Source organism: Numenius arquata, chromosome 2 (assembly GCF_964106895.1).
Source record: "Numenius arquata chromosome 2, bNumArq3.hap1.1, whole genome shotgun sequence".
NCBI lineage: Eukaryota > Metazoa > Chordata > Aves > Charadriiformes > Scolopacidae > Numenius > Numenius arquata.
In genome coordinates this window covers 39938993-39958531 of record NC_133577.1, presented here as the reverse complement: position 1 = coordinate 39958531, position 19539 = coordinate 39938993, and the positions used below count along the sequence as shown (strand labels likewise).

General features: G+C 37.9%; 1 protein-coding gene across 1 annotated transcript in view; it reads right to left on the bottom strand.

Moving 5' to 3' along the window:
• The window catches only part of HAAO (3-hydroxyanthranilate 3,4-dioxygenase), a 34959-nt gene extending 17917 nt beyond the window's left edge, over positions 1-17042 (bottom strand). The window contains exons 1-4 of the mRNA XM_074168502.1: positions 16904-17042; positions 12607-12685; positions 3570-3653; positions 1809-1915 (exon numbers count right to left, since the gene is read on the bottom strand). Of these exons, the coding sequence (XP_074024603.1) occupies positions 1809-1915; positions 3570-3653; positions 12607-12685; positions 16904-16983 (350 nt within the window). The 5' untranslated portion in view covers positions 16984-17042. The remainder of the gene's footprint in view (positions 1-1808; positions 1916-3569; positions 3654-12606; positions 12686-16903) is intronic.
• Between the last annotated feature and the right edge of the window lie 2497 nt (positions 17043-19539).

Below are 19539 nucleotides of genomic sequence, written 5' to 3'. Positions count from 1 at the left end.
GTGTTTGAAGAGGGAAACAAGGCTGATATGATTATACTGTGCATGTACGTGTATTTGTGTATTCATGTCTGTCTTAATGTATCTATACAAATGTTGTCTAGAAGAGCTCACGAGTCCCTCAAGTTTTGGAAAACCAGGGTATTTGGAAGATAGTAACATTATTAATGCCTCCAAGATGGAAAAAGTTGTGCTATGAGCACAAGTTTTGAGCACAGAGAATCTACAGAGAAGAGAGATGTTACAAATGTCTGGGTTTGGAAAAGGCTTTGCATCTGGGAAGGACTTTGCACCTTACCATGTGTTAAAGAATCCAACCACGCAACTAATATCAAACTTAGTTGTTTCTGTACTTGTTTCCTATAGAATTAAGATTAGCTAGTGCATTTTTTTTTTTTTAATAGTACAAAGCATGTAATCATTACTTAGGTTGAAACACCAGGGCAGGCTACTTATTCTTCACTTGTACAATAATCAGCATGCTGGGGGCTCTGATTTATGACTGAGGCTTGTAGGCATAATAAATAATGGAACAGTAATGTAATATTAGACCTTGAGTCAGCATACTTCAAAGTTTATTATGACTTCCTCTTGTACAGTCTTTGCTGCAGGTGGCTGGGAGTGAAAAATGTTTGAGAAGATTAGAGGTTCTGGTTGTAAATCCCCATCTCTTACAGGAGCACACAGAGAAACAATGCAGGTTCAAAAGCATGACATGATTGTTCACTTCCAAAACTTCAGGTGTCTTTGTTCATCATGTCAGTGTGAAAACAAGGGCATTAAAAACCCCCAAGTGATTTATTTTCAGGTACCTGATTAGATATTTTCTATTAAGAGTGTGTGGAAGGAAAAAAAGGGACAAGTGCATAGATGAACAATGTTTTAAAAGAAACGGATTTGTCTTTAGCTTGGAATCCAGTCAGGTGTTATTTTGAATCATCCCTTTCTTATTTTCTTAATTATTTCTTAACCTTTTTTATTTGAATGAAAAAGCATACCTTTCTAGCTCCACGTATTCGCAATCTTCCTGCTGTGACACCACCCATGCAACAATCAAAAGTGTAGGCAAAAGGAGAAACCCACCACATTACAGATATTACCGCAGTTTTAGATCTTTATAAATTACATGAATAGCTGTAAACTCTTTGGTCAGTCATATCTGGTTAATATCAAAACAGCTTTTCTAACCTGGTTAAGCTACTGATGTGACTTGCCTTCTTAGACTTATGAATCCTGTATGACCACAGGACAAGGCTTAGTCCTGCTCCTACTAGAATAAAAAGTAAACCTCTCATTTCTTTGAAGATGTTGTTCTCATAAGGCAATAAAAAGTAGGCAGAGGTGTGTACAATGTAGAGGGGTTTGTGTTAAGAAAATTGACTTTTGTTTCCAGCTTCCCACACGCTTGCCAAGAAAGCTCTTCTTCATTTTTTTGCTTTCAGTGCTTACAAAAGAATTAATGTTCTGCTTGCTAGAATTGATAAAAAAAATCTTTTTTGATTTCTGGTGTTACAGAGCTCTGAGATTTTTAAAACTTAAGGCTATGGTAGTAGACAATACATAAGTAGATATCTATAACCACAACATGCATTTAATACATTTCAACAAGTTCCTGGTTTAACTAAATCAAATTCTAAATGAGATCTCTCTTTATGTGTGTATAGATAAATAGACATGTGGATAAAATTACTACAAAATTTCTAGGGTGAATCTGATAAATTATCAGGAAAGCAAAATACAGTATTGTACAGACATGAGAAATTAGTTTATATTATGATTCCTAACATATTAGCCAACAGTTTATACTTCACCTGAGCCCATCAATTTCTGTCTTTGATCTTTCCCTCTCAATCACAAGACCCACAGTGTTTGCGTATCTCTGAGGAGAATGAGGTATCCTAGCAGGTAGGAGGAACATCTGTTCAAAGAAATGGGAAAGCATCAGTGTCAGGAAGTCATTGTTCTTTGTGTTGTCCTTCCCCTCTGTGCCCCAAACTGCAAAATCCTCGGCTCCTTGCCCCATTTCTCCCCTACTCTTTATTGATTCTGTGTTGCTGCTTTGCAGCTGCACTCACTTTGGTACCAACAGTCCAGTAGATACTGTTTCTTGCTTTCTCAATGAATGATGACCATTGACTCTGCAATCAGCACTGCCTTTACAACAATCAAGTGCTCTCCTCCCGGTTTGATCATCATTGCTAGACACAATTGAAATGAAAATCTAACCACTTACTCATCTGGAATTTATATATTTACTGCAATTTCTGAGTATCAGAAATGGAAATAAAAAGTTATCTTTTTTTTTTTTTTATTGTCAGCTCAAGGAAATGTCTAAACTAATCAACCACGTGTATCCGTACAACACAGTGAGCACCTGTGATTGCATTATGAGGAGTGTTATTCTCTCCAGAAATAATTAAAAAATATGAGGGGCTACTTACTCATGCAAGTGACAAAGTGAATAGGCAACATTTGGTTGGGAGAAGTCTATTACTGGAGTATGAGAATAAACCTTTTTCTAGCAGTTATCTGACTATGTAGGAAGCTGGTAAGCTGCAGATTTCTTAGCTAAGTTTTGGCAAGTCATTACAATTCCTCTGTCTGCAAAGCAGAGCTAATGATAGTGCCTCACCAGCACTATTGTCAGGCTTCCCACTACGGATATTGTGTGCTCCTTTTCATTAATGCTTCTGCTATGTGCCAAGATCTCAGCTGGATGTACTTCTCCAGCGTGAAGTGTATTACCAGAATCTCACCGTCTATAGGTTTGAAAACGTAGCTCTCTTTCTTCATTGAAAATGTTGTAATACTTTTAATGACATCAAGCTACTGGGTGTAATACACGTCTTCCATTTTAAAGGCTGGCCCCATTAGATCCCGTAACCCTTTCAAAGACTGAGTCCAGTTCAAGCTTGTGACAATAATAATGGGTGGCAGTTGTAGCACATCTAATAATTTGTAGTAACATCAAGTAAAACACCTAGTCGTGCTCTTATTAAGAGCACTGCAATCTATGCTTTAGCAAATCTACTACTGTGAGGAAAAGCAACTGAATGTGGCTGCGTGCACTGTATCCATAAATTGTCTCTCTTAAAACCGTTCTCATATTGTGGTGGTTGTGAAGGCTAGCTGTGAGCACTAAAGAAAGAGGCTGAAAATAGCTGAATCTAGAACTTTCTAAGTTCTAGGCAGTTTGCTTAACAGTGCGTTTGGATGGGTGGCCGGTATGTACCTGACAGTGTATAAATAAAACACTGATCCACTTGAATTCACATGGCAGATTCCATGCCATGCAGGGGAACAGGAACTCCTCTCAGTATATTCCTGACTATCTGAATGGGTATCCCAAATACCCAGAGAGATTTTTATCTGTTATTGCAATCATGAAGTGTTGAACACAGTACATCTTAGTTTGCTGTTAATTACATGGAATTTGCTATACTGCATTCAAGATTTATTGTTTTCCTGGTGCTATCTTTTGCAGTAGGGATAAACTGATTTTAAAATACTTCATAAAATATTCATTTAACCTACCTACGTACAACAATAACAGAAAAGCAACTCTGTTTTACCTCCCCTTCTCGGATGAAAACGTCTTTTTGTTTCCCATTTTCAATTATCTTCAAACACATATCTCCTTTAACCTGGTAAAAAAGCTGAAGGAATAGGAAAATAACATTAAGGCAACTACTCCAAAACATTCTGTACTTCATATTCTGTTTATAAAGGATACAAGTACAAATACATTCAATCTGTAATTGCAAATATTTAGAGATCTTTTTTCTAACAATAACAGACTTCCAACCTTTGTTGCTTTTGAAAATGTTACTAAATATGTATTATTTCCATTATCTTACATACATTTGACAATCTAAGAGGTCTGTAACTGCTTATAGAGCTATTCTGTGAACCCGGTGGAATTCCATTGTGCTGTCTTTACTCCTGGGAATTACTCTTTGTAGAGCTGGGATGTTATGGTTCAGACTTCCGTTGATTACACTGTATATAAAGCTTCATTTCAGATGTAGCAGGGTCTTCACTGTTACAAATTAAATGTCAGTCTTCCAAATAAGCTCCAAACATGCATGCACAGGTTTTGGGTGTGTGTTTTTTTTCATTTTTTAATGGAGATTTTTCATATGGGAATAATTGCCCATTTGGAAGCTGTTCTGCTTTATTTCTGTGGATACCCTCAAAGCCCAGCAACAGCTGCTCCTCTTCCTACTGTGTGTGTAAAAAGGATTACATTGAAGCATGTATAAGGGTAGAACCACTGAACCCATAACTCTCTTCAATGACATTTCCACAGCTCTGTTTTCAGAGTAGCTTTGTGGGGGCTCTGAGGTGCTCAGACCCAGCCTCATGTTTCATGGCAGAACTGTGCTGTGATCTGTAAGCAGATCTCTCTTTGACCTGGAATAATGGGCACATTTTTCCTCATTTCATACAATATGGAGTAATAATATTTCAAAAAGTCAACCTTAATTTTCTGCTACTCTCTGCCAAGCTTCTGTATGCTTTCCAGGTTCTGTTTGCCTATCTAGAAACCAAACAGATTAATTCATCTAATTGCTGGTGCAGCTGAAATTGTCAGAAACCTGATTAAAAGTTAGAACTATAATGAAAATAATTTTTTTTTATAGTGATTCACTACAATTTTAGCAAAATGGAAAATAAATAAGGGAAAGAAAAAACCACCGAAGCATATAAAAAACCCTGAACTAAACCTTTTCCAACATTAGAAAAGATTAATCAGCTTTTTGAATCAGGATTATTACCATGATTATTACTATTATCCATGATATTTTGAAATATTAATACATGCCCCTGAGAATTCAAGGAAAACCTCTATGAACGTAAGAAAGCACAAATATGCTGCCAGCGAATGACATATTAGATGCATTAGATGCAACTGAAGATGCACTCTCAAGCTGAGGGCTCTTACAGGAGTGAAAAGGTCACCTTGTGCCTTATCACCATGGATAAATGATAACTCTTGTCTAGATGGCCACAGTGTCAGGCTACTTATCCTCCTCGCACCCCATTTCCCCATGTTCTTTTCCTGTCATTTTCTTTGGTGTTACTGAATGACCGTATAAAATACACTAGTAGCCCTCATTACAGAGCACATCAGGCAAGGCTAACTGCGCATTGTACAACATAAAGTGATTTGAGTGGGAAAATAATGTCGCCTTCACTTCAAAAAAGACTCATCTAAGACCATAAGACCTTGATGGACTATCACCCAGGCCATCGGTAATATGGCACTGGTAATGCTGAAATTGAAATAATCTTTTTGAAACACTTGAGCTTTGGAGTGTTTTCTTCCCTATAACTACCAAGGCAGCTATTACTGAACACATGTACAGAACATGTAGAAGAGGAAAAGGATAACAGAGGCAGAGACTTATTCTGCTTGTGACTATGAATCATGAGGCTAAGCAACTTTCTGGTAATAAGAGACTGGGGAGGGAAAAGGGGCTATCCAGTTCGATAGCTAAGCATCACTATTATAAGGAAAGATTCTGAACACTGAATTAAAAGAATTGTTTTGCGGTGGGAAAGGAGGAATGAGGTGGGCTACACATTGTCAATAGAAGTGCTTTTCTGAGTGAATTTAAATAGTGCCTTTCACTATAAATTATGGTCTATTCTTCAAAACTCTTTTTTTGAAAAATGTCTAAGTGCTTCAGTCATCCATAAATCATCTGATGTAACTATGATTAATACAAGTGGTGGTAATTATTGATTCTACTGCTGTGATTATATTATCCTCTGAACTTTTATCAAGAAAACTGTCAACTGTTTTCTCAGTGAGTTATAGTCCATGCCCATTTCACAGGACAGTTTGGCAATAAGGTATTGTACTGTCTTTTGGCTGGAATGTTATTTTTTTTCTAAATGCTGAGCAAATTTTGCATTCTGGGCAAATCTAGCCTCTTCCTAAGTACCTCCTGAAAAAATCAAGGCCTGAGTAAGGAAGTACTGGCGTGTGTGGGGGAGGTGCGCACACACGCGTATGTTTATGTACACATATACACAAATATGTATGCATATATAGATAGAGAGTAAGTCAATAGAGCTCATGCCATCTGAAAATATAAACTTTCCTAGTCTGTTTTTACTGGGATAGTCCGGTATCCATTCTCCACTGTATTACTGAAAACTGAGGAAATGTATAACATTGTCGCTCTATCAGCATCTTATTAATGACAAGGTCTCATGTTACATGTAATATCTCTCTCTCTCTTTGCAAAAAAGCCCAGATTTGTACATTGCTGCTGCATAATGGGTCAAAATTGGACATGGATTTGTCTTTCTGGGTGAAGAATGTGGCTTAAGGAAGAAACAAAGATTGTTCATTCTTTTTATTAATTGCTAAAAGTCCTTTTTTTTAAAATTATTTTATTATTTTTATCTCTCTTTTTCTTCCTTTCATTTTTCCAGTCTTTTGCCTTTCATTTAGCTTTCCTGCTTACTATGTGGCACCTTCTTGTTACAATTACACTAAAAACATCTCTCCTTATTAATTCTCACCTTACCTCTAGAAGTTGAGCCACCTAAAGTTCATAATATTGCTCAATATGATTAAAACTGCTGTTATACCTACGAAAACAAAACTGAAAGCCCCTTGACAGTTTATTTTTTGACTCATTTAGTTTTCCTTAAGCTCTCTACTGTAGGAGAATTATATGCTCTTTCCTTAGTCTGCTTCACCCTTCTTGATCATGCTTCAAACCTGATAGTACTGTGTTAAGCTGCAGTGAAAGGCAGCATGACCAGTGCTAAATCATTGTCAAGTCTGTAAAAGGGTATTTCACTCAATTATGCAGACTTGTAAAATAAATTATGCAGGCATTTCTGGAGAAAAGAGGTTGGGTGCAGAGAGGTGGGAATTCACTGTTCCCTTCAATGGAAGCATCACTGAAGCTGCTGGTAGGAATTCCTTTCAACAAGGTAGTAGAAAGTGTGGATACTACCTTAAATAGAGCACTATCATCCCCACCATGCTAATGTGGTGAGAATTGTATTGCTCCTTCATCCAGGTATGTGTATCCTAGCAGAGTAAAAAAGGAAGCATGTGGTAGGGGAATAACATGGTATTTCTAACTGGTTTGCATAGGCCAATTAAAAAACAAGTATATTTTATTTTATGTACAGCGATGTATGTGATTTAATTTAGATCCACCTTTGATATCAAACTATGCCTAGATGTAGGAGCCCAGAGCTCTGTAAAGGCTTTTGTAGCTGACAGCTTATTCACAGACCTCTAAAGATACCTGCAATTTTCAGTGTACTTTGAGTACTGACCGCTTCTGAAAGTGGAATTTGGGGTCGCTCAGCCACTTCTGGGATTAGGCCCTGATTTGGTATATCCTGGCTTGTATTGCTTGTCAGATTGCTAAATTCTAGATTAATTTGCAGAGCAAATAAAATTCTCATGTGGGAGTAGAGCCTGGGTGTTCTCCAGACTTCAGCAGTGAATGATCTATTTGAGCACAGAAAAACAATTTTCACTCTCATCCCAAGGTTTTTCAGCCATCACGAGTCTGAGAGGCAAACACATGAGAAAGGTAGAGAAAATTACCATAGAGAAAACTATGTTGTGGGTTTTGGTTTTTTTTCTCTACTCATTCATGTCATCTGTGAAACCTGAATACTAGCCAAGACTCATCCCAATGATTTTATGCAGCAAACTTATTTCTGAAGACACAGTCTGTTTCTGATGCAAAAGGATCATCACTCTTATTACTTTGTAATAGGAGCCTCGTTTCTTATTAAAATATACAGAGTTTTCACCAGATAAATGTGGGGTTGTTTAAATGTAAAGAAGCTAAAGGCTTTCTCTTTGCTGCATCTCGTGTTCTCAGTTTTATCTGGGAGATAAGCACCACAAAACTACCTACTGGAATGTTCACCTTGCTCCTCCTCAGGCATCTACTATCCCCATAAACGCAATGGGAAAATTGAGCTGCTAGGGAAGAGTTTCTCAAAAGCATGCTGCCTAGAGAGCAGCACACGCTAGAAGAGGTCAGGCTTCATTTAAGCAGGTAATTTAGTCAGAAACTGGAGCAAAGTCTCACTTGTAGTGCATGTGTGTGAGGAGGAGAAAAAGAGAAATCAAAATTCAGGTTAGAAAACTCAGATGAGCTGTGGCAGATGTGACCTCAAATCTGTATCATGTTTCAGAGCAAGACGTTACTAGATCTCAATTAGACCCTGTAAATACACAAGAAGCAGCTGCAGAGGTTGGCAAAGATGATCAAAGGAGAGGGAATTTCTGTTCTGAGGGTCCTCTTTAGGACTGCAGTGTAAGGGCTTGGATCTGTGGGGCTGCATCAGTACTTAGGTGGCTGTATCCACAGGAAACAACCTAGATGCTGAGTGCAGGAACTTAGGGTAAAATACACACAGCACAACGAGAAGCAAATCTTTTAAAACCAAAGCAGAATATTGTGCTGATGCAAATGTGTTGCAGGTGGTAAACGAAAGGCTGATTTGAATTTCTCTGCATGGAACTGCACTGTTTTATGTAGACTTGACATTAGAATATAAATTGTTAAGAAATCAAAGTCAGCTAGTTGAGATTCATTGTGTTTAAGTGGTGGACTGAAGTGGGTAAAAAGACAGAAGCCTAACTACTTTTGTGATCCTGGATTTAGCTCTTAGTATATCTCACTTTCCCCCAAAGCAGCCCACATGATGCAGTAAATAAAATCCAAAAATGGTTTTACTATAGCTAAGCTTTATTATGATTGTGTTTTTTATCTGTCATTAACTCCCCTCAAAACATACAGTGTTGTCCCCCGTCCCCCGTCCCCCTCCCCCGCCTCAGGCTTTGCAGTGCTGAAACTCAGAAATGCTACTGTATGATGAAAAATGCAAGAGACAAAGGTAGGTCCAGGAGAGTTCCCTGGTACCTGGAATGCATCTGCTGCCCTGCAGCCATGAGGGGTTGAGCATCATGTCAGGGCTGCCACAGAAGCTTTCAGTGGTCTCATCAAGTTGACTACACAAGAATTGTAGCCACTAGCCTTTGTAATCCAAAGCTCTCTTGGCAAGTGAGGTACATGGGAGTAACAATTCCTATGAAAACTCACTAAACTAGCTCTATAGTACAAACACTTTATTTTTAGTGCATATTAAGAAAGTTTTGTCTCTCTAGCTATATAGGTGCATTCTCACAGCAGGTTTTTTGCCATGTTTCAACAGAAGATGCATTTCCCAAAGCAATTCAGTTTCACTTTGGAGAATGGGTCTGATTTAGAGGCAGAGAAAATCTGGGTAGGTGTTTGTTGACCCTGTCTCTGTTCTGATGGAGAAGGGAGGAAGGGGGAACTTAACATTTACAAACAGGAAAACGAATGACCATGAGATAGTGGTAAAGTCAAGCCAAAGAATGTGAATGGTTTATCTCTTGTAAGGTGCAGCTCCTTATAAACCTGTCCAATGGAAAACAGTGTCTCAGGTATGAGGCAGCGCAGAAGGATGGCAAATAAGTAGTGTGCAGAAAATTAAGAAGGAAGTGAAGTAGTGCAGAGAAAACTAAGGAAGAAAATGTCGAGTTACATATTTAGGAAATTTCTGCTTGTTGAGAGAAGAAAAAAAATTGTGCAAGACTAGTTGTCATTTTAGCCTAAATGACTGTTCAGGAGACAATCCTAAAAGGCTTTGAAGAGCGTCCAAATCAAGCCTCTTGTTTTTTCTCATAAATAGCTAGTCAGAATTGATCTTCCTGATACACCTGCACTTTAATGGCACCAGCAGACAACAGCCGGAGGATGCTCCTAAGCCCTTATCTCCGCATGTGAACCGCTCGCTGCTGTGAACTGCAGGCTGACAAGTGCAAGTTGTGCCACAGTACACACTCTAAGCTGTGTGTGATAACAGGCATAAAATAATGAGTGAACAGATATAAACAATCCTGAACTTTCTTTTCTAAACCAACGCTTCCTTGCTATCAGAATAATGCTAATAGAAGAGCATCAGCTAAACTTGCATAAAGGATTTGTGGGTTTTCACACTCATAATTTGGCCTGTTAATAGTACACCTGTATAGTTTGTCTTTCAAATTGTCATTCAGAACCATAAATGACCTTTTGCCTGCCAAAATAATAAGCTGAACATGGCTTTGAATGTTTGTATTTTCAACCCCAAGTCTAATTTAGGAATATGCCCTTTTGCTAGGATACTCTCTGTCTCACAATTCTTCTCTAATGAAAAACATGGATCTAAATCGGATCACAGGAAGGTGCAAATGTGTATGATAAAAGGCTATAGTAAAATGCAACATATGAGTATATTTTACCTCTACAAAACTGGAGAAAATTGGCCCATATGTTAAACTGATATGTAATGATAATGCTTCTGATGGGTGTATTGCCAATTTTACTATCTGATAGGAATTTTATGTTTCCACTTTTTGCTGCTGAGTAATTGTGGGCAATTTGCTAGGCAGAGGATGATGTATTGATACCTAAAAAATCTCGTATCCAGTTGAATTAGCAATAATTTACTATACTGTTGCATACTGATATAAATTATGCCTTTATACATATGGCTAACTTTTTATACTGTTGGAAAGTCACGTAATGGGTTTAGGATTATTAAAGATAGGCCAAATTCTCTTCAAAACACAGGAACCTCTTGCAAAATAATAAAAAAAAAGGAGGTAATTATATTAATCTAACTTTCATTTTTAGGGAAGGGCAGGAGGAGATAAATTTTTAAAACATGAAGCTGCACAGGAATGGTTTGGGGATGAAGGATAATCCAGTATGAACTGGGAGATGCAAGGAGAGACAAGATCATAAAGAAAAGGAAAGAAAATACAATATATTTAATATTGTAGTACAAACCACTGCACCAGTTAAACTTCAGCTCATTTGTGTGTGTTCCTCTCTTAGTGTGTAACTCTAATGTATTCTTCAGAGCAAGAAAATAAATTAATTGTATAAAACCAAAAAGGTTTAGTTACAGAAAAAATATTTGGAATCATTAACTTCCACATGTACCTTCACGTACCTTCATTTTATGCTTTGCCTAACCTTGATGTCATTGACCTCGATAAGAAAATTCCCTCACTCATTTTTAATCTAACATATAATACTTAACAATATACCATAACAGCAGCATAAAGATTAGATATTCTTCTCAGTGCTTTCTAAGCAGTCACACTACAGATGTGATTGCTCCTTTCCCAAGATCATGGATCCCAGGATCTTTCATAATCATGTTGCCAGAACCACATTTTGTTTTCCCCAGCGAAGTACCTCTGGACTTTCCTTGTAAATATATGATGGATGCTAAAGTCTTCTGGTTAGCAACAGTCTCTGCACACGCACTGCCATGAGACCTGGCTTGCCTCCTTCCAGCCCAAGCCACCTGCCAGCACGGTCCAGGGTGTCGCCAGAGCTCCCCCTGCACAGCTGATGAGAAGGGGGACATAATAGAGTGTGTGGGTGACCTGGTACGTGACCGGAGGAGCCTGTGCCCACAGCTGCAGGTGGGCTGTGAGACCGTGGTGGCAATGCAAAGCTGGCAGAAGTCTGACGGTGATAAGGTAGCATCTGCTCTTTCAGAGCTGTACGGCTATAATGACTACAAACACCTGCACAGCACAATTATAGCAGAAAATTAATGAAGGCTGTTGTGAAATGGTTGGGTTGGTTTTGTGAGAAATGATTCAATGATAAGTAAACACTTTTTTTTTGTTTGTTTTTTCAAAGGATTTATTAACTCACTTCTGCATTGAACTATGCAGATCCTTAGGCTTGGGTTTCCAAAGGTACTTAAAATTAGTGGCCAAATTTTATTGGAATTACATGAAATTAAATTACTCTGCTGGGAAGCAAGGCAAATTCTCTCCCATCATGAAATCCTCACTGCCAGGCCTCTAGTGTCCCCTTTCCCTTAGGGTTCCTTCAGAGCCAGTTGTGATACCTCTGACTCGGAGTCCTCAGGCCAAGCAGACAATTCCATGAAAAAGGCAATGAACAAAGTAGGTGTAAATTGTTACAATTTCCTAAATTCTGCATTTGGCACAATGGCTGCTCACAGCTCAAAGCAGTGGGATGGCTTTCTTTTGATGTAGATGTGCAGCGAAGGGGACTAATAGAGACTCTATTCTTTAACCTTCCAAACCTGGATGAAAGCTGAAAATGCTAATATTTTTCACAAAGTCCAGAAAAATATAATTTCAAGCCAATCAAAATACTTAATTTTGATTTCTGAATTTCAAAGTTACTTTTGAAATATAGATCACTCTTCTGCAACAAAGTATCACTTTAAAATTATCGTTACCTTTCCAAAGTTTTGTTCCAAAATGTTGAAACGAGACATTTTGATGTGTCAGAACACTTTATCCAGTTTCCTGTTGGAAATTAATTATAGCAAAATAGATCTGATCTCATGTGCCTGTTTCAAAGGAAATGCACAGATGGTGTATGGTTCTGGTGAATGATTCTGTTTAAGTCTTTGAATAGGTCTAATAAATACACGATCACTGAGCCTTGCATTGCTAATCTGTAGCTGTAGCTTCAAAAGCAGCTGTATTTTAATCATTATAGATCAATTAAAACAGCAAAATATAAGCAGCCTATAGGTTACCTCTTCTCCTTCTTCAATATGATAATCCTTCCTTTCATTTGGCCCTCCAACAAACATCACATTTAATTGATGGCGATGCCTAGAAAAGAAAGTGACATTTTAAAGCTATCTCCATTCATGATGCTCTTTATTTCCTGTAAGTTTTGGATTTTTTTAATTCTTTGAGGTCAGTGAGTCAACAAAACAATGCTGAGTGACAAGCAACATCCAGAATGAGAACTCAAAAGACTTTGGATGCACCTCTCTGCTTTGCCACTGTCCTGCCGGGTCACCTGAGGCCGGCTACCTCCCTCCTGGTGTTTCAGTGCCTCCAGCTATGAAAAAGGGACATTGACAGTTACCAACTGTGGAAAGAACTCTGAACTGTAAAGATAAAGGATTCTACGGAAGTGACCAGAACACCAGAACGACAGGAAAATGTCTTTTCAACCTGAGATGATCAGATAGGATTCTCTAAAGGTAAAACACTTTTGAAGGTTAATAAAGGTAAAAACATTTTTTTTCCCCATTGGTAGAATTACCAGAGATACTGATGGTAGGAATTATCAGCTAATTTCTCTTCTATTTATACTGGTTTTGTTAAGGTGGAACAACGTTACAGTGGTTTCATTGCGGTGGTGGCTAATTCAGAAAAGGAGATTCAGACCCTTTTAAGAGCCCAAATGAGCACTTGTCTCAGCTGTCACAAAGAACAGATATCACCCCAATTATCTATCAGTCCACTTAAACTAATAAAGAGGTAAGGTAGCATGTTTTCATTTGCTAAAAAACCCAACTATAAATTAGGCCTGTTAGCTGTGATTCAAAATTTGATCTTAAGCTCTTTTTAACATGTGAGCTGAGGTGTCTTGACCTCTACTTTTCAGTGAGGAGATTCTGGGCAATAACAGGAGATCCCAGTAACGCAGAACCAGCAGAGCCGCGCCTCCCTGCAACACGGGGAAGAACAATGTGCCTCTGTGTCAGCACCTCATAAGCCTTAATTGAGAGCAGCTCAGTTCTGAATAGCTGAACATACCTGTTTGAACTGCTACCATTATCATGTTTACTTTGAAGAGTATTTACATGATAATGAACACCACAGTGAGGACCAGTAAAACAGAAATAATAAGTAAAAGTGACAAATTAGTAGGCCAAATAAAAGTCTGAAGAATTAAATTAGATTACAATTTTTAAATTGATTATTTTCACCATAGGAAGCTGTATACATTATAGCACTTGGCTTCATGCCCATACCCTAAAATAAGGAACCGAAATCAGAACTGTTTGTACCATGCAGATTTAATATTCGTTTTCAAGAACGCACTGTAATACTCCTGCATTAATGAACGCTTCTACTAAAGAAGGGCAGGAAGACCAAAACAGTAATAACATAGCTAATAATTAATGAAATACATTAAAATCAGCCCTGGAGAATAAAATAAGAGAAAGGCAATCTATGGGTATTTTGTAGCCTACTATTAAGATGAGTTTGGTTTTTTTTTATAGAAACCCATACAGTTTCATTCTTAGTTCAGTAACTTAAAATGAAAATATTGCTACAAAAATCATTCTTGCTTAACTTTTTGTTTGGCAAATTTATCAGTAATTCTGTTACCCTGTGGATTTAGCTGGGTTTTACGTAATAAACAGGCAACTATGGGTTGATCATTCCTATCATTAACAATTATATAATGACACCATCAAAAAATTCCAGCTATAAAATACAAGCAGGTACTCCAATAGGTTTGTTTGTCCATATTGCTAAATAAAGTTGGTTAATATAGTTGCACTAAGTTAGAAGGAAAAATCATAAGGAAGGGAAGCAGTTTCAGTTAAGACTGCCAAAATGCACTTAGAGTATCATAACGGTTTCAGGGGTGTGAAAATTACTTGATTGCACTATTTTTAGAATGAGTTGCTAATCAATTGCCTAATACATTTTATATACACTTTTATTTCTCTTCTTAACCACATAAAGAAAATGGTACCAGCAGGCAGCCTTTTAAAAATGTCTTGAGACCATGAAGAATCATATAGTCCATGACCACAGTTGGGTCTCCTTACGGTAAGTATCATATTCTGAACTCAAAGAAGAGCTTTAAAAGTGCCATAGCTACCCTGTAAAAATAAGCTATGTTAAGGGTTCTGATTTTGCACTAATTGCTCACTGTTGAGGTTAAAAAGCACTTAAACTTGCAAGATAGTGTCATTAAAATACATGTAATTAAATTGCAGCTCTTACACTGTAGCCTTTTCTTGACTCATAAAACTTTAAACAGGTGGTGATTCAGGAACTGAGGTTTTGTTTTGAAATCCCAAATAGGCATTTAAAACTTTTGATCCTCTCAAGTGTATGGAACACAACTGAATAAATGTTTGAAAGCCATAATAAATTTAGACACCAAACATCCTACTGATTTGCTGTAAGACCTAGATTTTAACCGTTAATTCTCCCTTGAAACACAGGATCATAAGTTACTTAAATGTTTTGAGGTGGTTGCCTTCCAGTGATGTAGATGGCAGTGAAAAAATTGCCTTATACATCTCTACTCAGTACATAAAGGATCAAAGCCTTTAGAAAAATGTTGGAAATCTATTAGTCACTTCTTGGAAAATCACCTAAAACCTTTTTGGAAAATCATGAAAAAATCATGCTTTAGATAGCACAAGGAGCAGGTGGTGAGAGATTCAGAATCCATATAATAGATGGCTCTCCTCTCTTTCACAAGCTGAGGCTATGTTGGAAAATTGATTTATTTTTTTTAATCTATGCAATTTTTATCACAAAAAATGTTCCTTGTTTCACTGTTGCTTCTTGCAATGTTTATGGAGAACACTTGTCAACACTCAGTATTTAGGGACCTATGTGACTGTCTGACTTCTGATAGATGTCATGTTCCAGAGTTACTTCAGGATTACAAAGAACTGCTGGTAGAGGGTGCAGAACAGTGCACTAGTGACAGAAAGGTTCATCTTACTGATGCAGAAATAAAACCACGAATATTCCACACACTGTAAAATACTAAAATTTTAGTACTATCATTGGTAAGCTTTAGAAATGGCTATGCTTTACAAAATGCTTCCTAAATCCATTTTGAAAATGAAAGAAATGACAACACTCATAAGGAAAAGACACTTTCCTCATTCTTTCCCTCTGTGAAAACTATTGTAGCGATTCAGGTTTCATAACTTCTCAGTTAAACACACAACTGTAGTTTCAACAGTCATCTCAGTAAGGACGTGGCCTTTACCTTGTTTTTGTCTTGCAATCATTACTTTGAAAAGTTAACCCTTGAACCTGCAAATGGAAATTAATATCGCTGCTACAGTACTGCATATTCAGCTTTTGATTAGAGGTAGCACTTCAGAGTTGGGCAAGAGGCACATTCTTTGGTGCTTTTTTTAATGATTAAAGTTGCAGAACAAGATTTAAAAAAAAAAAAAAGCAAGAAAAATGCTTTTCGTTTTCTTTATAAAACCTGGGTTTATACGAGTCTTTACAGAGAAACCTTTCTTAGGAAAGCCTTCTGTTTATAGAGTTTTGGACAAAATACACTGTCCTTGACTTCACTGACAAAAGAAATCCTTATTAACGTTGTGACTAGAAGATGCCACACATTGGACCATCTACACTGACATTTTCTCATGAGTTTTGACACTGAGAATATGCATGCTATACAACTGCATAATGCTCATACTTTTTCTTATATTAGCTGTCTCATTCAGAGTGTGGTTTGTAGCTCTAAGGTGCTAGTCAGCGCTCTGAATTACTGCCTCCTCAGCCTCCCACCGAACAGAGGGTCCTACCCTGAATGACAGCTCTGGAAATGCCCTGGAAACCTGCTCCTCCAGTGCCCCTGCCCTTCCCTTTCTCCTTATCTTTCAGTGACACGTCCCACTGTTTTTGATTGCTCCTGCAGCTTTGGCTCCTCTGCAATGTTGGAATGACTCTCAGCAGCTCTAGTAGCTGTTTTAGGCTGTAATTTGGTAGCGTTAATCTGTTAGCTAAATCTTATCATTTGCGGATATGATGTCATCTCCTCTGATTTCTATGAGTTTATTGTCATTTTATTTATTTGACAAAAACTCCCTTAATGCAGTCTAACTGATGATCTTTACAGCTTCTGCAGAGTTACTACAAAATGGATTTCAGTCACTTTCAGTTCTTCAAAACAGCACTCTGACTGCAGTCTGAGAGGAACTCCAGTTCCTTACTAATCTTTACCATGTATGCATTTTAGCATCTTCCTCTTATAACTAAGAATATTTATGCATCTGAGAACTGAGTTAAAAAAAATAATCTTCATTTACTTACATAAGCTTATTGCACACAGGTGGCAAAAAGGCGGCTTTGTTTTCTTCTATCCATTTTCTTACATTTACAAGAAGCTCCATAGTCCACCAGGTATGAAAGTTTTGACAGAGATATTACAGTTTGCAGAGGGCTCTCTCCATGGGCAAACTGCACATAACTATCCCCAGAGCTCAGGGGATTGGTTGGTAGAAGAGGTGTCTTCGGGCTTGGGTGTCCGTGGGGTCAGGTCCATCAGCCAAAGGTTACTTCATAAAGAGTACTAATGCTCTAGCAGCTTAGCTAATAATTGACTAGTGCTTTCAAAAAATATATATTTTCATTGGGAGACTCATTCTGCCCAAAGGAGGTTTCTTATTTCTCTTTTATGCATCAGCTGGAGTGTATCTGTTACCTCTCTACAGAAATTGCCTTGTTACATAGAGAAACTGAGAGGAAAATGGGCAAGACTTGGGCATGCACACCCTTCGAGTCTAATACAGAAACAGGTTTCAAAGCTAAATGCAAATTGAGAGAAGTTGCTCAAATTTTAGTTACATATATATTAAAAAGAGGGGGTTTATACATGCATAACTATATATAGGTGTTTCAGGCTTGAGAATAAAGCCCCATTTCCTTTCCACACCTCCTCTCAACCTTGTTAAGATCAATGTTTGGGGAAGTGGTGTTTAAAAACATTGGGATCTTCTTCTGTCAGATAACAAAAATAAAGATGTCTTTTGCATTTGTAAAACCAGAAGCAGTTGTCCATAAATGCTCATTTTAATTTGATGCACTCTTTGCCAATGTTACAGCAGGGCTTGTTAGAGAGCAGAATGTGCTCCTGTGATGCCCTTCGGGAAAGCACAGCATATTGCCATCAAATTATCAGGCAAACAAGAAACTGAGAACTACCAGACATTCCAGATCTGTATTAGTCTTTATTCCCTCAGTGGTTTCTGCTCAACGTTTACATAGTTCATACATAGGATTGCTCACACTGTTCCTTTCCACCCCCATTTTTTAATAAGAAAATGTATAAACGTGTATTTTCAGACTTGGAATACATGAAATGGGTGGTAAACAAAAAAAACCTAAGACATTAAAAATTTTTGGCATTTTTCAGTTCCTCTTGACATAGTTTAGTCTTCTGATTATTTCTACATTGTGCTTAGTGGGTGAATGTCTATAAGTATAAGGTTATAATATGATTTGTTAAAGTGAGTGGTACATCCTCATGGTTTGCACATGAGCAGTGCAGCTGCTGGACTGAAGAGTCAGTTTGCTGGGACAGTACAAATTTGGGAGTTCCTTAGCTTATACCATTATAATTTTGCAATGGAATGTGAGTTCGAAGTCATACCATGCTCGTATTCCAGTATGTGTAAGGGTGACCGTTTTATCTTCATCTCTATTACTTCTTTGCAGTTTAGTTTAAACTAATTACATAATTGATCAAAAGAAGTCCATTTATTTTGGGATAAAAGGATCCACATGTAGATTACAGTTCCACTATATTAGTACAATCACAATGGGACTGGCAAAAATTTCCTCTGAAGTAAGCCTAAACAAATTAGTATTTCACCCAAATCATGGGGGGGAGTGTGTGTTTATAATTATTTAGCACGCAAAATTTCTACCACCAGAATGGCTGTGGCGAGACACCACTGTGTGGCAAAGTCATTAGGCCTTTTTGGACCTACAGACAGGAACATTTCAGTGCTTTTTCTACTGTAGGCAGCTGGCACACTATTTAGCTGCAAAGAAAAGAGAACTTCTACTTAAAATAAACTTTTACGTGGGGGATTGTGACCCAGCCTGGTGGGCCCAGGAGAACTGAAGACACTCTATTTTAACAACCATGGTTTTGTAAAGCTCTGTCTCATCATTGCTAAAATGTATTGCAGAGCAGGACTCCATTTATCGGGCATGAAAACCAAGAGATTTTACAAAGCCACAGTAGGAAAAAACACAGATCCTGGAATTGATAGAGCCAAGCCTTGTTCACCACAATACTAATGTGCCAGTTTTAACTGCAGGGCTATTGTCCGTAACCCCTACTCTAATCCCTAGTCTCTGCTTTTTCCACTAGGCAGAATACAAGGTACTATTACCTGCAGAGAAAACTATCTCAGTTGCAGGCTGATAAATCCATTTTGTGGCTAAAGTGAAGTATGAAAACCCGACAGCTAGACCAACTCGCGGAGGAAACAAATGAAGTTCACTTATAAAATTCACCATTAGTGAAGCTGAGGTTATTATCACAGGGTAGCATTTTCTGCAACCTCCTGAAATCAATAGGTTTTGAAAAATGGAGTTAATGGCCTCTCCATGTGTATAACAGGGATCAGGGAACATTGCTTTTCTTTTTTTTTTTTTTTGTTTTTTGAGGAGGGCTAAGAAATGGTCTGTGTGGCCTGGAAGTACTGGGCCATGAAACCCCATTTCTGTGAAATGCATTGGAGAGGCAAAGAAAAGAGCCAGCGTTGCAATTTCTGTGAGACTCAGGTAAATATGCGCCTCGTGACCTCACTGGAGCCTGGATATTTCTTGCTAGTCTACTCCGCAGTGACTCTCTACATGCATCAAAGCCTGTTCCAGCAGCTGGGCTTTCTGCTTTCACTTTCAGTTCTAGGCAAAGGTAAGGACTCGATTTGTCA